The sequence below is a fragment of the Cavia porcellus genome, unplaced genomic scaffold, assembly GCF_034190915.1.
Source record: "Cavia porcellus strain 051 isolate PalLab524CR breed Dunkin Hartley unplaced genomic scaffold, mCavPor4.1 scaffold_1, whole genome shotgun sequence".
In the NCBI taxonomy this organism is placed as follows: Eukaryota; Metazoa; Chordata; class Mammalia; order Rodentia; family Caviidae; genus Cavia; species Cavia porcellus.
Window position 1 is genome coordinate 74,261,338 of NW_026947484.1, and position 20,999 is coordinate 74,282,336.

Genomic DNA, 20,999 nt, shown 5'->3' on the forward strand with positions numbered 1-20,999 from the left:
AAAAGGAAAATAACATAACAAGGATAAATCAATACGTATCAGTTATAACCATCAATGTTAACGTTCTCAATTCACCAGTGAAAAGATGCAGACTGGCAGAATGAATCAAGAAGCAAAATCCAACAATATGCTGTATATAAGAAACACATTTAATTCAAAAAGAAATTCACAGACTGAAAGTCAAAGGATGGAAAACAATACTCTATGTGACACAAACCTAGAAAAAAGCAGGGGTAGCTCTTCTATTTGTAAACAAGGTGAGTTTCAAGCCTATTTTGATTAACAGAGATAAAGAGGGTCACTACATCCTCATAAAGGCAACCACCCAAGAGGAAGAGATAACAATCATAAATATATATGCAACAAATTACCAGTGTACCCAACTATATAAAACAATTACTAACAGAGATGAAAAATCAAATAAGCCCTAATACATATTTATTGGGAGACTTCAATGCCCCACTGTCACAAAAAGATAGATCAACTAGACAAAAAAAATCAATAATGAAATATTAGTACTAAATCGAACTTTTGAACAAATGGACCTTGTAGATGTCTATAGGGTGTTCCACACCACAACATCAGAATACACATTCTTCTCAACTGCACATGGGACATTCTCCAAAACAGACCATACAGTGGCTCACAGAACATGCTTAAGTAAATGCAAAGGAGCTGAAATTATTTCATGCATCCTATCAGACCACAGTGCAATGAAATTGGAAATCCATGCCAAAGGAAACCACAAAAATTTCATAAACACATGAAAATTAAATAGCACCACACTGAACAACCAATGGGTCACAGAAGAAGAAACTAGATAGTTTTTACAGTTGAATGATAATGATAATACAACATACCAGAACTTGTGGGACACAATGAAGAGGGAAACTTACAGCAATAAATACCCACCCACATCAGGAAAACAGAGCAAGTGCATATAAACAACTTAATGTTGAATCTCAAACTTGTAGAAAAACAACAGTAGGCTAAACCTAAAGCTCATAGAAGGGAGGAAATTATAAGAAATTAACACACTGGCAACTAAACAATACAAAAAAAATCAATGAATCAAAGAGTTGGTTCTTTGAAAGATTAAATAAAATTGACAAACCCTTAGTCAACCTTATAAAAAAAAAGGAAAGAAAAGACTCAAATCCATGCAATTAGGAATGAAAAGGGTGAAATCACAACAGATAATACAGAAAATCAAAAAATCACTTATATCTCCTTTGAAAACTTATATTCTAAAGACAGAAAATACAGAAGAAATGGACAGATTCCTAGATACGTATGAATTACCAAAGCTACATCAAGAAGATATAAAAAATCCTAAATAACTCAGTATCAATAGATGAAACTGAAGATGTAATTAAAAACTTATCAACAAAGAAAAGCTCAGGCCCTGACAGATTTACTGCTGAATTCTATAAGAAATTTAAAGACCTAACATCACTCTCTTACCAAACACTTTAATGAAACTGAACAGGAAGCAATACTTCCAAATTCATTACTGGAAATAAGTATTACCCTGATGCCAAAACCAGAGAAGGATCCAACTAAGAAAGAGAATTACAGGCCAATCTCCCTAATGAACATTAACACAAAAATCCTTAGTAAAAAGACTGCAGCAAATTGTCAAAAAGATTATACACCATGATCAAGTGAGATTCTTCCCAGGGATGCAAGGATGGTTCAATATACATAAATCCATAAATGTAACACATCATATTAATAGAGCTAAGGACAAAAACCGTATGATCAATACAATGCAGAAAAAGCTTTTGACAAAGTCCAACACCCAATCATGATAAAAACCCTGATATCTCAATCTGATGAAAGCCATCCATGAGACACCAACAGCCAACATCATATTAAATGGACAAAAACTGAAAGCTTTCACTATAAAATCATGAACAAGACAAGGATGGCCACTGCCTCCACTCTTACTCAACACAGTCCTGGAAACTTTAGCTGGGGCAATTAGACAAAAGAAAGAAATAAAAGGAATAAAGACAGGAAAGGAAGACGTGAAGCTATCGTTATTTGCAGATGACATGATATGCTACATGTCAAGACAAGAAGACCCTAAAAGCTCCACCAAAGGACCTCTAGATTTAATAAGCAAATTCAGTAATACAGCTGATAAAGCCAACATTCAAAAATCAACAGCATTCCTGTACATGAATAACAAACTCACTGTAAGAAAAATTAGAGAAACAATACCTTTCACAATAGCATCCAAAAAGACGAAATACCTAGGAATCAAGCTAACAAAGGATGTAAAAGACCTCTACAGTACTCTGAAAAAGGAGATTGAAAGGGTATTGGAAAATAGAAGCCAGGCATGTTAGCACATGCCTGTAATCTCAGCACTCGGGAGGCTGAGGCAGGAGGATCACTACGAGTTTGAGACCAGACTGGTTACAAAGTAAGTTCAAGGCCAGCCTAAACTGCATAGTGAGACCCTGTCTCAAAAAGACAAAAATAAATTTTAAAAATAAAATAAAATTGATTGGTTGAAATGATACCCCCCAAAGCAACACTCAGGATAGTCAGCACATAAATTAAGTGAATGTGCTGCCCATCTGATGCTTAGGGTAAACTGTGAAGTGGAAAAAAGTTAAAATCCATATTTAAACTCTAGTTGAAGTTCTACAATTTATTAGTCACATGACTCTGAGTAAGCCCTGTCACATTTCAGAATCTGGACTCATCTAAAGATAAAAATTATCTCCTGGACCCACTGCAGGGATAGAAGGGGACAGAAGTAATTTGTTCACAAAGATTATCCTTTATATGAAATGCAGGGGAAAGGAGGTCTGTGATTTTGAAATTTTTCAGATTTTGGAATATTTTTATAGATGTTACCAGCTCAGTATCACTAATATGCAAACCTAAAATTTGAAATGCTCCGCAACCTGAAACTTTTTTTTTACACAAGGTTTTCACTATGTAGTCCAACCTAGCCTTGAACTCTTGATTGTCTCTTTTTCAACGTCTTGAGTGCTGAGATTACAGTAACACTCAGCCACACTCAGAAAAAATTCAAAACTTTTAGCACGGACATTAAAACATTTCAGATTTTGGAGCATTTCAAATTTTGGATTAGGAATGCTCTAACTGTGTAAATGAAAGTTCAACAAAAGCAAAACAATGATATACAAATGAAAAGTAATACTAGGATTCTCAGGTTATGGAACCTCATTGAATTAGTACTATAAAATATTTTATTATAATTAAATATGCACTGTAAGTATAGCGTTAAAGATTTCTCATGAAAATACTGACTTATTTTACATTGGAAACTGTGAAAAAAGATCCATTACATAAAACACATTTACAAGTAGTATGCTTTAAAAGCACATTTCTATAGGTTGATAATGTTAAGAACTGTTTTAATATAATTAAATTCATAAAGTTCCTTCATGAAACTGAAAAAAAAGTAGTGCACTGAGAAAACTGGCTCAACACAGGTGTACTACACATGCTATCTATATCTGCTCTACTAGCTACTTTAGATAGTACCTGGCATATAGTAGGTGACTAACAATAGAACTGGATGACAGAATCATGCAACTTCCTAAGAGAAAAAATATCATGGGTTTCTTAAAAACTAATGACCCCTATTACTGAAATTAAAATTTTCAAACTTTACATTATTAAGTCAATTCTAATTCTTGTCACTTTAATTGATGTCAACAAGTACAATGCTGGGCTAAAAAAAAAACGCAATCTAAATAAAAAATAACTCTCTCAGTGAACAGAACTCCTACTTACTACTTGCAATGGCTTAAGTCTAAATGCCCCCTGAAGCCTCATGTGCTTACTGCAGGAGCTCTTCTGGGTGACTGGACTTAGGGTGTGTCACACTGGGGTAAGGTGAGTGATGACTACACTCGTCAGTAGAACTCTGGATGTGCACAGTGGAAGCTCCACCCTGCACAGGCTTAGTGCCCAGATGGACTCAAAAGCTTCAGAAGGAAGGCAAGGCTGCTGCCTGCTGGCTGCCCATCCATGGACTACTTCCCCTTGCCTTGCAGTCAGCTGACTATGGACCGAAATCTCTACTAATTGTGACCTTTAACTTGTGAGTACTGGGTATTTTGTCCCAACTCCACCACAGAAATCAGAACAGAATGGTAGTAATGAGTGTCTATAAATACCTCTAGTTGTTTTTCCTTCTCCCTGAAGTTCTTGAGTTCACAGTGATACCTGTGCATTTCTGGAGGACCAATTGACTTCTCAGTAGCTTCAAGGAGTTCAATCTTGCTGAGTTTTGCAAATTCTCCAACTTTGTCCTAAAGCACAAAAATTAAAATACCTGAAAAATTATCAGTTATAAATATCGTAAAAATACATTTAACTCAATGATTATTTATCAAGATAGACCTTGCTCAGCCAGGTATGGTGATGCAAACTGCCTGTAATCCCGGTGTTCTGGGAGGTTGAGGCAAGTCTGGGCCAGTCCAGGTAATTTAACATCTTTAATGGCTACCACAAACTAAATAATAAGAGGTAAGGATGTATCTCAGTGCAAAGGCCTTTGGGTTTGACCACCAGTATCAGGGGAGAGGGAGAATTTCATTTAAAAAAACTTTATGTTGAGATGGTCATAGTGGTGGATACCTGCAATCCCAGCAATTTAAGAGACCAAGGCAGGAGGATCACATGTTCAACTTGAGGGCTGACTTTAACATTTTTACTATCAGTATTAAGAGTGTGGGCTGAGTAGGAGGGATATTCAAAATCAGACTGAGCAACTTAGTGAGACCTTGCCTCAAATTAAGACAAATAGAGCCAGCCATAGTGGTTCATGCCTGTAATCTCAGCACTCAGGATTTCGGCCCATAGTCAGCTGACTGCAAGGCAGGGGGCTGAGGCAGGAGGATCGTTGAGAGTTTGGGACCAGTCTGGCTAAAAAGTGAGCTCTAGGCCAGCCTGAACTGCATAGAGACCCTGTCTCAAAAAAAACAAAAAAATAAATAATAACAATGGGATTTAGCTCAATGCAAAAGGCTTAGCTAAGTACAACCCTCAGTAACCCCAGAGAAAAAGAGGGGTTGCTATGTGCAGCCACGGGCACAGCTGTGATCACTACTCTGAGGAGCTGAGGAAGGAGGACACAAATTCAAGTCCACCCTGGGCTGCTTGACAATTTAGTGAAAATCCCTCTTCAAATAAAAAATGTTAAAAAGGGTTGAAGATGTAATTCAATGTGAAGATACTGGGTTCAAGCCTCATTACTGAGGCAAAGTTAAAAAAAAAAATCAATGTACCACCTACACTGCCATGTATTATGCTATATGCAATACAGACAGACAGCAATATAGGCAGTAATCAATACACTATCCCTTGAAAACTACTTACAGTCCTATACAGACTAAAGACTAAAGATACATTATATACAAAATTTACCCATATTTACATTCACTTCTCTTATACCTGAGGTAGAAACTGGCAAAGATTGCCCACTTGAATATTTAAGGCTGCAACTTGCTCTTCTACTACTTTCTGGGTTGTAGACTTTTTGTTGATGAACCAAAAGGACTGATTTTTTGTCACATCAATCTCACGTGTTATAACAAGATTTCCAGACGTCCTGAACCTAATTAAAAGATTATTTTAAAATTGTTACATTCAGAACACATAGTAATTTAAAAAGAAAATTTCCAACATTCACTTGCACCGAAGGTGCCAGGATAGCACCATTGTAATTTTTATTCCTTTTGATATTGGTCCCTCCCAAGAAGGAAACCTGGACCTCTTATTAGTAATAATACTATAACTGACCACATCAGTTACTACTTATTCAATAGTCAAAAGTATTTAAAATGTTCAAATGAAATTAAAGCAAATGCCAATACTAATTCCCAAACACTACCACAAGAATCATGAACCTGGAGTAACTTCCCCTTTAATCATTATGCTATTTTTCAATCACATGCATTGACTGCAATTCAGATGACTTCAATGTATTAAACCATGTAACAGTTCACCCTTGAAATTTCCCTTACTTTGCAAATGTCTGAAGATCATTCCTGCATACCCATTTCCAGAAACCAAAACTGATCTGCCCACAGGTGGCCCATTGTTTCCTCATTGTGTACCCCACTCTGAATTCAGAAAGAATTACATTACATGGCTATACAGGAACATTAAGTAATATAGAATCTGAAAGAAGGGTATTTACTTATTTCTTGCTTTTAGAAGTACTACTGCTCCACACCTCCCATCTATTCATCCATCTTCGTCACTGGGAATCAGCAGCATGTAGTAAAAAGATAAATTATTGGTATCTAATGCCTGAATGACAATAATTTGTAAATGTTGTATATATAAGGTTATATTGTAACCAGAATACTTCAAATGATAAGAATGCAGAACTTAAAAAAGTAGTTTTAATTTTTACTTCTAGCAAAATTACTTATTGACCCTCCTGTTACAGACAACTAAAAATAATAAAACCATCTTCTTAAGTGCATTTATTAGTAGCATGAAGATGAGCAGTTTTGGCCAACATTAACAGCAGATGAGGACCCAGAGTGAAGAAAATGAAACTGACTGTCAACTTGAGGGCATCTGCCCAGCCAGGGAACTCTGAGGGTTCATTTCCATGACCTCCTGACAGAGGGACTGCAGACCAAGGCTAGAGCTGCTCTTCACTGAGAGTGTAACAGAAAAGGATCCCCACAGAGCTGCAGCTTTTGCATGTTTCAGTGCCACCACTGCTGCAAAAAGCAAAACTGCCTCTCTCAGACTATGAAACACCAAAGGCCCTGCCCAAGAGAACTAACCCCAAGTCATCCTCACATAGGTTTGTATCTTAAGTTACATAACCTAAGAGGTCCAATACCCTCCCATATGAGAATTAAGTATATACTCATTATGATTCTGGCTTCTTAAGTATCCAATGGTCTCTGACAAGCTAGTAAAAATCCAATGAGAAAGTCGGCCTTGTAATTCCAGTACTTGGGAAGCTGAGACAGGAAGGTTTCCATGAGTTCAAGGACAGCCTGAGCTACATGATGAGGTTAAGGCCAGCCTGAATTACAAAGTGAAGTCCGTTTCAAAGGGGAAAAAAAAAAAAGGAAAAAAATCCGATGAAGAAAGAAATACCAAGGAGTGTGACAAATAAAACTGACGAGAAAATACCATAAAAAATAAGTCAAATATATAGGTAATTATGATTTATGTACATAGACTATGCACTTTACTACACAATGAAGTAGGAATGAATACTAAAACTATAACAAAAAATCATTACATTAGAATTAAAAACAACTTGTTTATGTTAAAGAAAAGACTGAAAAATTAGAACAATAAAACTGTGTATCATTTCAAGAAATTTTTAAAAAATGTGAAAGAAAGCCAGGCATGGTGAATCAATCACATGTTCAAGCCCAGCCTGGCCAACTTAGTGAGACTCTGTTCCAAAATAAAAAAGTCCTAGGCATGTAGCCTGGTGGTGGAGTACACCTAGGTTAGATTTCCCAGTATGAGTACTGCAAAGGAAAAAGAAAGACAGGGAGGAAGGGAGAAAGGCAGGGGAGAAGGAGACGGGAGGGGAGAGGAAAGAGAAAGAAAAAGGAAGAGGAGGAGGAGAGAGGGAAGGAGGGAGGATAGAGAGGGTAAGTTAGTTGCAAGTAAGAATACAAATTTATGAAAAAGAAAAGCATGATATATAAGAAAGAACACAAGAATTAGTTTGCTGAAAGACTATTATGACAGCTTGATTTAAAAAAAAAAAACAACACATGAAGAGCCAAGAATAATGGTAGACCCCTATAATCCCAGTACTTAAGAGGCTGAGGCAAGAGAATTGCTCCAAGTTCAATAACAGCTTAGGCTACACAGTGAGTTCAAGGCCAGCCCGCCAACCTGAACTACACAGCAATACCCTGCTCAAAAAACAAAAACAAGGCAGGAAGCCAGGTGCAGTGATGCCCATCTCTAAGACCAGCACTTGGGAGGCTGAGCCAGGAGGATCGCTGTGAGGCCACCCTGAGCTATATAAGGTGAATTCAAGCACAGCCTGCAGTAGATAGTGAGGCCCTGTCTTGAAAAAAAAAAGGTAGGAAAACAGATGAAACTACAGATGACACAAAAATTAGGTATGTTGCATAGAAGGCAAACATCATTAATAAACTATAAATAACTACAATTATTCAAGAAGAAATAGTCTAAATAATCCCATTATTAGTAAGTAAATCAAATCATTATAATTAGAAAAACAAAAAATTAAATCAGTAGTTAGGAAAGACCAGAAGTAAAGATGATTTTACTGTAAGTTAAATGTTCAAACAACATATATCCTTTGCAAGCAAAATACAGATACAAAAACGTTAAATCAGAAGTACAAATTGAACAGCATGTCAAAAAGCTATAAACAAAGTGTACTTACTCTGAATGCAAAATTAAGTGAATGGTAGGAAATTAAGTCAAACTAAAATATGACAATTTAATCAATGTGGATAAAATTCATTACCTAAAAATACTAAAAGCACACCAACTCAGAAACAGAAGGGAATGTCCTCAGCCAAGTAAAGGGTACTGTGTAAAATCCTGCAGCAACGCATCTCACTCTGGACACACAGCCCTTCTGTTTTTCAGAAACAACAAGCTCAATTCTACCTCAGCTCCTTGGCATAAACTGTTTTTGCCTCCACTTCCAGATTTTCTCATGCTTGATTACCTTTTATCACTCACTTCTCGGCTCTGGGTCTCAAGAGGCACTTGGACATTCAGTAAGAATAAAAGCACTGGCTTATTTAAGTAGTAAATCTCATCAAGGCCAGCTGTGAGCTGAATATAAATTCTCTATTCTGAATTTAGTTGATCACCATGGCTTAGTTCTTAGCTCAGACCTCTCTTTTCCTTCATCTGTATCTTTTCCACTGGTAATTTCATTCATCATACAACTCACGCGTCTCTAAAGGTGGTATTCTTAGCTCAGACTGCTCCCTGTATGACAAGTTTATATACACAACAGTCCATTCAGCATTTCCACCTGAATGCTCACTAGGCATCTCAAATATTACTCATCAGGCTAGCCTTGAGCTCACAACAATCTTCTTGCGTCAGCCTCAGGACTGCTGTGATTATAGGCATGCACCACCACACCGGCCAATACGTTCTCACGATCTTTTTTTTGAGACAGGGTTTCACTATGTAGTTCAAGCTGACCTTCAGCTCACTATGTAGCCCAGGCTGGCCTCAAACTCATGGCAACCTTTCTGCCTCAGTCTCCAAATGCTGGAATTGCAGGTGTATGCACAGCCACTGGGGCATTTTCATGCATGCAAATAACATACTATGAAAAACAAGAGTTAAGCATTTCTGAAACTGGGATACACATTTTAAACTATCTGTGTCACGTTAACTGGAAATGATATAGTACAAAATGGATTTCTAATCTTACTCCCCAAACCTCCTATAGCACACTTCTATACCTAAGTCAGTGGAAATCCTATTATTAAGCAAGTTATTAAGATACAAAACTGTGGACTCTTGGTGCTGTTTATCTTTCTCCCACACACTACATCTAATTTGAGAGCAAATTCTAAACTACTCATTATATTAGCCACTTAACTAAAACTCTTTTTTAAAATCTGATTAAAATTTAAGGTAGATTATATCATCACTCCATTCAAAACCTGGTAGTCTCACTTTTTTTTTTTTTTTTTTTTTTTGGTGTTTGGTTTTGTTTTGGTACCAGGGATCAAACTCACAACCTCATGCTTGCCAGGCAGATGCTGTGCCACTGAGCTATATATCCCCACCTAGCTTTATATCTTAACTCAAAATACAGTAAATATATTTCTATATTAGTTGCGGGTCCTATAAACTGACTGCCTCATACTTTCACTCCTTGTCTTTCACTGAGTCCCCACCTCAATGTAATCAGTCACCCTGGGTACCGCCTCAAGGCCTCAGCAATCACCCAGCTCTCTGCCCAAAATGTTCTTCCCCTTAAATGTCTGCATGTTGTAATCGCCCCTCCTTAGACTTCTGCTCAGATGCTCACTTCTCACCAAGAACTTTCCTCATCACCCAATCTAAAACTGTAATACTCTGGCACTCCAGTTCATTTTGCCTCCTTTTATTTTTCTGTGCAGCAATTATCACCAACTAACATATAGTATTTTTTACTAATTTATATGCTATTTGACCGCAATAATAATGTCAACAGTGAAAGACAGCTGTTTCATGTTTGGTACTCAGGATCATCTGGACCCCAGAACAAACAATCGCAATGTAACCATCAGAAGAACAGGGAAAGGGAACCTCCTTTTGTGGCAGATTTGCTAACAGGCTTTTAGCCAATGGCCACCAGTTAGGTTATTTGAGCTAGTACTTACTATACATTAACACATGTAACGTTTAGATAAGAAAACGAATGAGTTCAGAGATTCAGAATGTTTAAGACCTGCAACCACTAAAGAGCCACTCCATGTCCTCTCTTTCACTCATGCCCTTGGAACTTACAGCCTATTCTGTTTCCATCATTTGTCTATTCAAGGCCAGCCTGGACTACATAGTGAGACTCTTTCTCAAAAGAAAGGAAGGAAGGAAGAAGGAAGACAGGCAGAAAGCAAGTAAGCAAATTTTGTGTAAATAAGAAAACATTCTCTTTAATATATAATTGTGAATTAACATATTTATATAGTCATTAATGCTGACAGAGCCGGTGTGATGGTGCATCCCTGTAATCTCAGCACTCAGAAGGCTGAGGCAGGAGGTTCATCATGAATTATACAGTGAGTTCAAACCAATCTGAACTGCTTAGCAAAACCCTGTCTCAAAAAACAGGGGAAAAAATGTTAAATGCTGATAGATACAACCCAAAATAATACATTGATTACACTCCCAGAAACAAAGCATAATAATATCTACTTCCTTATACCTTCAAGTATTTCAGATTTTTTAATTTTGTAGACTGAGAAAAAAATTCTCATTATCTTGATTTTCTTCTAACTAGTGAGTTATAGCCTCTATTTTATATTTATGGGCCACTCATTTTAAATTTCTTTGCTCATTTTTACATTAGGCAGTTTATAGACTTTACTAATTTGCATGAAACATAGAATTAGTAATTTTAAGACCTGTCCATAATTTTCAGTGCTACAAATATTTTCTTCTCCATATCACTTTTTCGATTTGTTGTTAAGACAAGGTCTCAGTCTTCAGTTGAGTCTGGCTGTGAACTCAAAGTGAACCTCCTGTCTCAGCCTGTGGAGAGCTAGGATTACAGGACTATGCCACCCAGCTCTCTCATTTTAAACTATAGTATGGTTATTTTTAGTTGGGTTTTTAGAGAACCTACATTTATTATTTTTTATAGCTATTGAGACTCTTGTGCTTAGCCCTCCTTTCCCAAGACTTTAAAATATTCCCTGTTTTTTCTATTATTTCATAAGCTACACAATTTTTCTTTGGTATTTAACATACCTAGAGCATATTGATCTGTAGGATAAAGGTCTAAATTCATTTTTAAAAAACAACAGCCAATTCAATTTGAGTAATTCATACCTCTGATATTGTGACATATTAAAAAAATACACATTTAGCCTCTGCCTCCACTCCTAGCACAGAACTCCTAATACCTTGGAATTTCCTGGGTGACAAGAGTGTCTTTTCATCTCCTGCAGGGCTCCTAGAAAATGCAGGTCACCAAAAAGATCACACCTTGATTAAAAGTTTGGAAAACCCTAACACTGCCCTCTGGGAAGGGAAAGAAGATAGAAACTGGGTTAACAATCATGCCCGAGTGATGAAGCTCCATAAAAATCCCTCAACTTTGGGGTTCAGAGAGCTTCCATCTGGTACACATACCAATGTGCTGAAAGGTAGCACACCTCGCCTCCACCAAGATGAATGAATGAGAGCTCCTGCCCTCACGCCCCTTCCAGGCCTTCCCTCTGGATGTCTTCATCTGGCTGTTCACCTGTATGCTCTGTGACAGCCTCACAATAAACTGGCAATTCAAGTACAGCTCTACGAATTTCATGAGTAGTCTTAGCAAATAATCGAACCCAAGGAAAAGGATCTGGAAATCCCAATTTATAGCTAGTTGTATAGCTAAAAGTATAGGTCACAACCTGAAGCACGTTAAAGGCCTCTAATGTGACTGGCAGTCTTGGAACTAAGTTGTTAACCTGTGGGCTCTGAACTGACTCTAATTAGTGTCAAAACTGAATTGCGAAGTGTGGAGAAAGCAGTGTCAAAAGTGTACTGTGTTGTGTTGAATGTGAGAATAGCAAAACTGCTATTTTTACAATAAAATTCTCACACACAATTAGTTCGGTTCCCGGTTTCTCTATCCTGTCCCTCTAACCTTTCATACCAATACCATAGTATTTTACATCACCAGCATACAGTACAATTTAACATCTGGTACACAAAAGTTTCATTTATAAGTTTGCTTTTTCATCCTAAGTCTTCTGGCACATTTACTCCTCAGGATGAACTTCTGGGGAAGTTTGTTTGTTTGTCTTTTTGAGACAGGGATCACTATGTAGTGCCGGCTAGCCTTGAACTCACTTAGTACCCCAGGCTGGCCTTGAATTCAGAGCAACCCTCCTATCTCAGATTCCTGAGTGCTGGGACTACAAGCATTCATCACTACGCCCAGACAGGATGAATTTTAGAATCAACTTATAAACATACCTGTTAAAGACTCTCTCTGCAACTGTATCAGACATACTCAATAATTTGGCAAGAACTGACATACTAATGACATTAATTTTAAATTTCTAGGGAAACAATATGCTTCACTATTAAAAAGTCTTGGTTTTATATCCTTCAGTAAATTCTGTCATTTTTTAATAAATTTTAAATAATTTTCATTTTCTTTTTTGCCCATGCATCTATTTCTCATTTGGAAAAAATACATTTTCTAATAATTTTTAAGTAAATTATCATTTCCTCATATCCTATAAAATGATAGGCTTATCTGATAAAGAGCTTTTTCAGCTCAAAAATTCCAAAATTCAACTCCAAAAACAATACTCTAAAATTATCTACACAATGTGCCAAAAGAAGCCAACCTGAGCCTCGGCATCACACTGTGCCCCACTAGCTCAAGCTGGAGTCTTTCCCTGTTTTTTCTTACTCTCCTGTTTAAGGGCTGACCTGACCTCTGTCAGCTCCTCAAGCTAAAGTCCCTTACCATCTGCTATTACATTCCAATGCAAACTTGTTCCCACAAGTCTGTGCTTTAGTTTTAACACACTCCTCTCGGCTTGAACGACCAGTGGTATAAGCATGACGGTCCCAGGGAGTTGGTTCAGAGCTGTCTGGCAGTGAGCAACACAATTTATAACCCTACTGTGAACATGTTAACCTCCATTACTACTAAAAGCAAGGAAGTACTCACAATAGCCAGAAACAGTTTTTTGACACCCAATGTGAGAACACACAAGACCTGCTATAGGATTTGGCCAAACCCCCAAACTTCCCAAGTACTCACAATACTGTACACCCTGGAGGGTCAGCAATGACTACTTTCCCGCCCAGTGCGGTAAAGCAACAAGGCCTAGAATTTGACAGATCTTTGGATTTGGACTCCTAGGTCTCACCGAGTTGCCCAGGCTGGGAATCAACTTGCAGTTCTCTTGCCTCCACCGCTCAGATCACCATGATTACAGGGTGCCACCAAACCCAGCCAAGAATAAAGATGATTTATAAACTGAGAACTCCAAGATAAGGGACTTACAGGAACATGCAACTACACTATACTACCCTCCACTACAACTACTCTACATCCAGAAGTCTCTTGTTCATCTCCCTACACTGAAAGCCACTGGACACTAGGAAAAAACAGCCTCAACTGGCTGAAACCACCACAAACAAAGACAATCATTTTATGGGAATGGAATCAGCCACCCAGTTTCAAGATTCTTCCAGAGCTAAGGACCAAGAATGAGAATAATCACTTAAACTAACCTTCAAAAGCTGGCAGCCTGCTGCTCAAACTGGAATCTTTTTCCTATTTTTCCTTATTCTTCTTAGTTAAGAGCTAGCCTGATCATTAGTTCTTTAAGCTAAAGTTCTTTACTGATTTCTCTTACATTCCAATTAAAGCTTTCTCATATATTTTTTTAAAGTGCATGAAGACTAAATGCATATACACCAAAGCTGGTCAATTGGTTTCAGCACAGGTATCAATTCTGATCCATCAAAAATAGTTGCCAAAAGAGGTCAAAGGACAACAGGCTTGATGGAAAAGGAACTCATAAGGAAGAGAATAAAAAAATGGTGACCAAAGTGCCAAGTATTTGTCATACATGAAATTCATCAAATTAATAGTTATTTCTAGGAGAAGAAGTATAGTAAGAAGGTTTTTCATTTTCAACCTACACACTTTTACTTTGGATTTTTTAAACTTTTGAAATCAGCAAAAAGCAAAAAACATTTGAGATTATAAAAGATATTACAATTTCTTAATGAATATTTAGCAGTGGTATTATTTCAGTACCTCCTATAAACTTAGAATCTGGTTAAAAATTTTCCCAAAATAAAATTCTTACATCATGAGGTGAATTTTTAAAAATTTGAATAATCTTTAAATATTATGTCTAACATAACTGTATTAAACTCTTTTCCAAAGTTATTAAGAAAGCACACAATAAATTCAAAAATTATACCCAAAAAAGCACATTAACACTTTTTAACACTTACAATTCAATTTCAACCATGCCTTTGGAACATCCTCTCTTCACAAAAAACCCAACCTAAGACAAAGAAGCAAAGGTAAATTTAAGAGGTATTATGGTTCATTGTCTATTTAAGTCTAGTTAAAAGCCATTTAATAGCATTTAGATAATTCACTACTGCAATATTCTTAGTAGTTCAAGTTTTTAAAAGTATCTTTTTAGTGACAATTCTCAGATAGTCTTTATAAAATACAGTTTTTGTGAAATAAATTACACACCAACAGCACCAGGTACTATTTGTAGAATAAAACAACCATGTATCAACAATTTGAGAAACTGGTCATTAAATCTGACATTCTTTACACAACGCACCCCAATTCCATCCTTCTCTCCCCTCTACAATTGTAATCTGTATGCTAATCTGTTAATCGTTTTGCTTTCCTTTAATTACACTAAATACATGTACATCCCTGAACGCTAAGAACATTAGTTTATTTTTTGCTGTCCTATTAAAGTCATGTTCCAGGTACTCTTTCAAAATGGCATTTTAACTTAAAATTATGTTTTTGAGATCTAACCAATTTTCTCCCATGTTTTGTGATTTTTTAGTCATCAACTCATAAACTTCTTAGAACATTATGTTAAAATTCTTTTAAGGATGGATTAAAAGATTTACATTTGTTCTGCCAAGTATGTGGAGATATGACTTAGACCTCTTTAAACTAAAACTGTAATTTATGCCATTCAGGCCTTGTAGATAATATGAATTTTGGCCTCAAATGTGGTTAGGCTGTGATTATGAAGTCCTTTTTATGATTTTCTTACCACCTCCCGCCCTTTAGACCCAGTATGATATAAGCAGATGTACTATCTAACACTGTTACACTGTTTTTCTTTTTCACACAGGTTTTATCTACTAGCCTTTCTCTACCATTAGGATTCTCTATCTGTGCAAACAACTCAAAACTACACCTTATGTTACAAGGTTAATAGCAAATGCCTCCAGAAAAACATTTCAAGTGAGGCATGGTGGTGCACACCTGTAATCTCAGCACTCAGGAGGATGAGCAGGAGGATCACTGCAAATTTGAAGCCAGCCTCAGCTACAAAGTGAATTCAAGGCCAGCTTGAACTGTACAGTAAGACTCTGTCTCAAGAAACCAAACAAAAAAAGAAGAAAGAAAAGAAAAGGAATAAAAAAAACTACTTTAGAGCTTGCTTATATCTTTGTATTCACATTGGTTGTTTTTTTTTTTTTTTTTTTTTTTTTTGTCCTTGGTAAATTTCTTATACATTTCCACAAGCCCTGCAGCACATTTTAAAAAATGATACATTATATCCAGCATAAGTCCCTAGGTGTATGGTATTTCTAGACAAAAAAAATAAAAATGTCCTTCTAGCTTTTCAACCTACCAAAATCATTCATCACATTCAATCACTATTAATTTTATAATACCCAAGGAACTGAAACACAGTAATTGATTTTTTTAAAAAGCAATTAATGACTTCCTTTAAAATTTGTCAACTCACCTTATCTGCCCGTCCCATAAAAGCAGGTTTGCCTGCTAATCCAAGGCAAATGGCACACACAATGCTTGACTTTCCTGTTCCATTAGCTCCAATAATCATATTCAAGTGGGGTCCAGGAGATACTTCACAAATATCGTACGTTCTGAATTATACAGAGGTGAGATAATTAAGCAGACATAAAACAAAAAATACTCTTTATAAAAACACTTTTTCTTGTTTTATACTATCATTATCTACAATCTTCCTCAAATTCTCTTTGTGCAAACATCATACTAAAATAGTTATCTGGCTGCATAGGGTGATGGGCACACCTGTAACTCCAGCACCTGGAAGGCTGAGGTAGGAGCATCAACTTAAGTTCAAGTCCAGGCTGGGCTACGTATTGTACTGAGTTCACAGCAGGCCTTAACTACATGCGATATCCTGTCTCAAAACAAAAGCAAAAACAAAATAGTGACACAACTGGCATTTTACCATAAAATAATATGGAAAGGCATGAGCATTTCTGGCCTCTACTATAGAGATACTACAAATAGGGGATTTGCCACAAACAGGATGAAGTCTCTGCAATTTTAAAATTCACTTTTCTGATACTGTATTTATTTCTGGTTATGTGAGTTCCCTTTTCTATGAACTCCCTCTCAAACAGCTGCCAAAGGCTCACTCTTCTCACTCTAAAAGCTTGGCGAAATGTTTCATATAGTCTCCATGGCCTCAGGTGGTGTCTAGTTTTTGAATGCCAGCCCAGATGACTAATACATGCAATTACCTCCATAATAACTAGCTGGATGTCCCAACAAACCACCTAACATTTAACACATTTAAAACTAAATCCAAAAATGCTCCCCTCCAAAACCACTCTTGTAGTCACTTAATGAACAATTTTTTTTAATCCAGTTGCTCAAATCAGAAAGCCAGACATTTCTTCATCATCTTTGATTCTTTTATCTCTTGCCTCTACCCACATTTGCCCCCCATCATCCAATTCATGACCAAGGGCCTTCCCAAAGCCTTCTGCCATCATAGATGGAGCTTAGAATGGCAGTGACTGGCTCTAGGTCCTGTGATGCTGTGACTAAGGATGCTCCACCTTGGGTATAGGCAGCAGGCGGCTTGCCACTTTGCTGCTTGCTGTCTTCTGCCTACCCCGCTTTGCCATGAACTGCTTTGCCTCTGCAATGCCCCTCTGCCATCCCACCTTGCCTTGGAGCCAACCAATTGGACTGAAACCTCTACAAACAATGAGCTGAAATAAACCTTTACTCCCTTAATTTTGGTGTATGGTACTTTGTCTCACAATGAGAAAAGTAACTAAGACACCAAGTCATGTTGGTAGACATGTAAATCTGATGTAATCTGCTAAAAAACAAAAACAAAAACCTTACAGGAAAACAACGTCCCTTTTGGGATTTACCATTGGCATCTTTCCCCACTTTCCATCTCCTTTCTTATCTTGTGCTTATTCCTCTACACTCTAGCTATCAGGTACCGTACTTCCTAGCAGGTTTATGTGTGTGGATGGGTGTATGAGTGTGTTTGTTTTGCAGTACTGGGAATGAACTCAGGGCTACGCACATGCTAGAAAGGTACTCTGCCCACATGCTATGTCTTCAGATCTTTTTAAATTTTATTTTGAGACAGGGTCTTGCTACACTCCCCAGGCTGGCCTCAAATTCATGATCCTCCTGCCTTGGCTTCTCCAGTTGCTGTGATTACTTACATGTATATGACCGTAGGCAAGGCCTCTTCCAGTTTCTTGACTAACTTACACTTCTCTTTTCTACAACTATTTGCATGCTACTGCTTCACCCTAGAATTTCTCCTTCCACTGCCCACCAGGAATCCTTCTAGATCATGGGAAGTCTCTAGGCCGATCTCTCCCCCTTCCTTGCTAATTCTCTAAGCCTACCCACTCCACACCACACTCTTAAACTCAGTCATTAAAAGAAAATAAAATTTCACTCAGTTCTGTACTTTCTAGTCATCTTTCCTTTCTCCTCTTTAAATCCAAGCTTTACCTCCTCATTTCTCACTCTCTCTTCCCTGATCTGCAGTTTTCTACTGCTTCTTTAAGGAGTCAAAGATTTCCTAACATGTGGAAGGGTTTCACTCCTATTATATCTGGCTTTAATTTAACAGGTAATATTTCTTTTTTTCCTTTGAGCTCCAGACCCCTATAAATTCTGCCCACAGAGCATCTCTTAGCACACAGAAAATCAAATCACAGGACCTAAAAGATATTTACTGTTTCTCCCCAAACTGAATAGTACCTGATCAGGGAGCAAAGACAGAGACTTAGGAAAACTGCCGCAACCCTCTGTCTTCCTCTAACGCCTCACAGTGTGAAGTCAGATTCCACTGAATCTCTTGCCTCTCAATTCCTTTTTTTTTTTTTTTTTTGTCTTTTTCCTTTTTATCGGTACCGGGGATCGAACTCACGACTGCCTGCTTGCAAGGCAGGCGCTTATGCCACTGAGCTAAATCCCCAGCCCCGTTGCCTCTCAATTCCTACTCTGCTCAAACTCTCTCTTGCCTTCAGATTAGAAAAGTCTTCTTGCCTCCAATCTTAAACCCTTTATTCTTTAAACCTTTCTCAATACTTCCAAGTGAATACAAATCCTCATTATTCCCCGCTTAAAAGACATCCAGCCTGCCTACAGGATAAGGCTGAAATTTCGTTCTGTGAACACACCTTAATTTAAGAAACTCCACTCAGGTTAGCATTTAATTTTAACATGTATGAGGCCAAGCATCCCTGACTGCTACACAGGTAGAGACAGGTATAGTTAAGAAACAACTTTATTTATTTATTTATTTATTTATTTTGTATTTTTACCGGTACCAGGGATCGAACTCAGGACCAAAGGCTTGCAAGGCAGGCGCTTATGCCGCTGAGCTAAATCCCCAGCCCCAAGAAACAACTGTATTTTGAGCAGCCAGAATGACAACACAGCACGTAACAGCTATATTGTAGTCTGAATCCTGCTTGAAGCTGGAATGTCTTAGCACAGTAAATATACTGACGCTCAATGATTGCCTACCTCTATCCACATATTCATGAGAATCCTATGCTATAGTTATACTGAAACACCTGAGTTTCCAAAACTCCAAACTTTCTTTCAGGCAGTTCCTACAGTTTGCACCACTCTTCCTTTCTTTTAAGAGTTTCATACCTTCTTTACAAAGCTCTTCCTCACAACTGTGAATGACATTAACCACTCCCTCAAGGCATCCCGGTAAACATGTGATGATCTTTGCCTACATCTACTGATCAGGATTCAAACTGCAAATCGGTTATGTATTAGCTATGTAAACCTGGGCAAAATCAACATAAGCTTATCCCATCAAGGGAGATAAGAGCCATGAATAAGAAAAGTAATGTAATAAATAAAACACCCAATTCTGAACTTGGCACATGATAAATATCTAGGGAAAATAATGATGGAACAGCTATCCCAATTCCATGAGCAGTGTGCCACTGTGTGCAAACTTACATTTAAGATGGAGGAGAAAAGGACTCTGAAAAAACGAACTATAAGGCGTTAAAAGACACACTATATTTTTGCTCTAGCACATTTAGATTCTAAACTAGCAATTCGTTGTCTAAAGGAAGAGAAAAGTCGGGGATGTTGCTCAGCGGCTCTGAGCTTTTCTGGCAAGGGCGAGATCATGAGTTCGATTCCCAGTGCCAAAAAAAGGGAGGGAGGAGGAGCCAGGAAAGAAAGCCGTATTTGCAGGAGTCAAACAGAGGTCTGCTGGGAGGTCCAACAACTGAAAGTAAGGTTTAATTCTGTGGGTACATACTAACCCTCGCTCTGAATAACCACGACCAGAGCTCATCTCGTCTCTGTCCACAAAGCCGATGCCTCCACGTAAGCAAGCAGCCACAGCACGACTGCAACTTAAGGGTTGACCCTTTCTGAATTTCCGGGCCAAGACTTTTGTGAAATGCAGACCACGTCCCTTTACAGATCGCCATTCCCAGCAGGCAGGGCAGACAACTAGTCCCCTGGTACCGACTCCCGACTGCCCCACGACGCCTTCAAAAAAGGTACGCAAATGAATTTTTACAAAAACAATCACGCGAGACACATCTGCTATGGCAAAAGACGGGCCCACGGAAGCAGCACCTCACCGGTCCGGCGCACGAATTCGGCGCTCGGCTCACGGCGCGCAGTGGCCCGGCTCGCGCCCCACCCCCAGCCCCTCGTCGCGCGCGGCCCAGCCACTCACAGGAAGTTCTCCATGGTGATGCGGACGATGGAGCCCTCCACGAAAGGCCTGGACGACGGCTGCCGCGAACGCAGAGGGCCCGAATTCCTTCTCTTGCTCGGGACCTCGGAGGAAGGATCTGCCGGGAGTGCCCTCTTGAGAGCCATGGGCGTCGGAGTCGGCGACCTCCTGCCCGGGGTCGCCATTCTGGCCTCCCCCGCGTCCCACAAACGGCCTCGGTTCCCAGCGACCCGCAGCGGCCCAGGCGCCTCCGCGCCCCGCTCCCGCGCGAACTGGCCGGCGCGCGCTCCCGCCCGCGAGCCCTTGCGCGCCTGCGCAGTAGCGACCCGGTGGCGTCTGCGCGCGCTCGCGCGGGCTGTCAACAAACACCGCAGTCGCGGAGGCCGCAAAGTTGGTATTTGCTGCCCGAGGTGACCCCCTTCTGCATATCTCGGCTTCTCCAGAAGTTGTGTTTGTCTAAACGTCAGGAAAAAAAGTTAATTGTGATATTCACTGAAGCATTCCGAGCCTCTGTCGCGTGTGGCCTCGCGGGCTCCCGAGGAGGCTGGCCCGAGCCCGCCTGAGCGCCCTCCCGAGCTC

The 20,999-nt window shown here is 38.7% G+C and overlaps 1 protein-coding gene across 2 annotated transcripts in view; it reads right to left on the reverse strand.

Moving 5' to 3' along the window:
• The window catches only part of Smc5 (structural maintenance of chromosomes 5), a 100,391-nt gene extending 79,691 nt beyond the window's left edge, over positions 1-20,700 (reverse strand). For both annotated transcript variants that reach the window (XM_063250065.1, XM_003472279.4), the window contains exons 1-5: positions 20,421-20,700; positions 16,188-16,329; positions 14,683-14,735; positions 5,446-5,608; positions 4,167-4,301 (exon numbers count right to left, since the gene is read on the reverse strand). In XM_063250065.1, coding sequence (XP_063106135.1) covers positions 4,167-4,301; positions 5,446-5,608; positions 14,683-14,735; positions 16,188-16,329; positions 20,421-20,605 — 678 coding nt within the window. In that variant the 5' untranslated portion in view covers positions 20,606-20,700. The remainder of the gene's footprint in view (positions 1-4,166; positions 4,302-5,445; positions 5,609-14,682; positions 14,736-16,187; positions 16,330-20,420) is intronic.
• Positions 20,701-20,999: the final 299 nt, after the last annotated feature.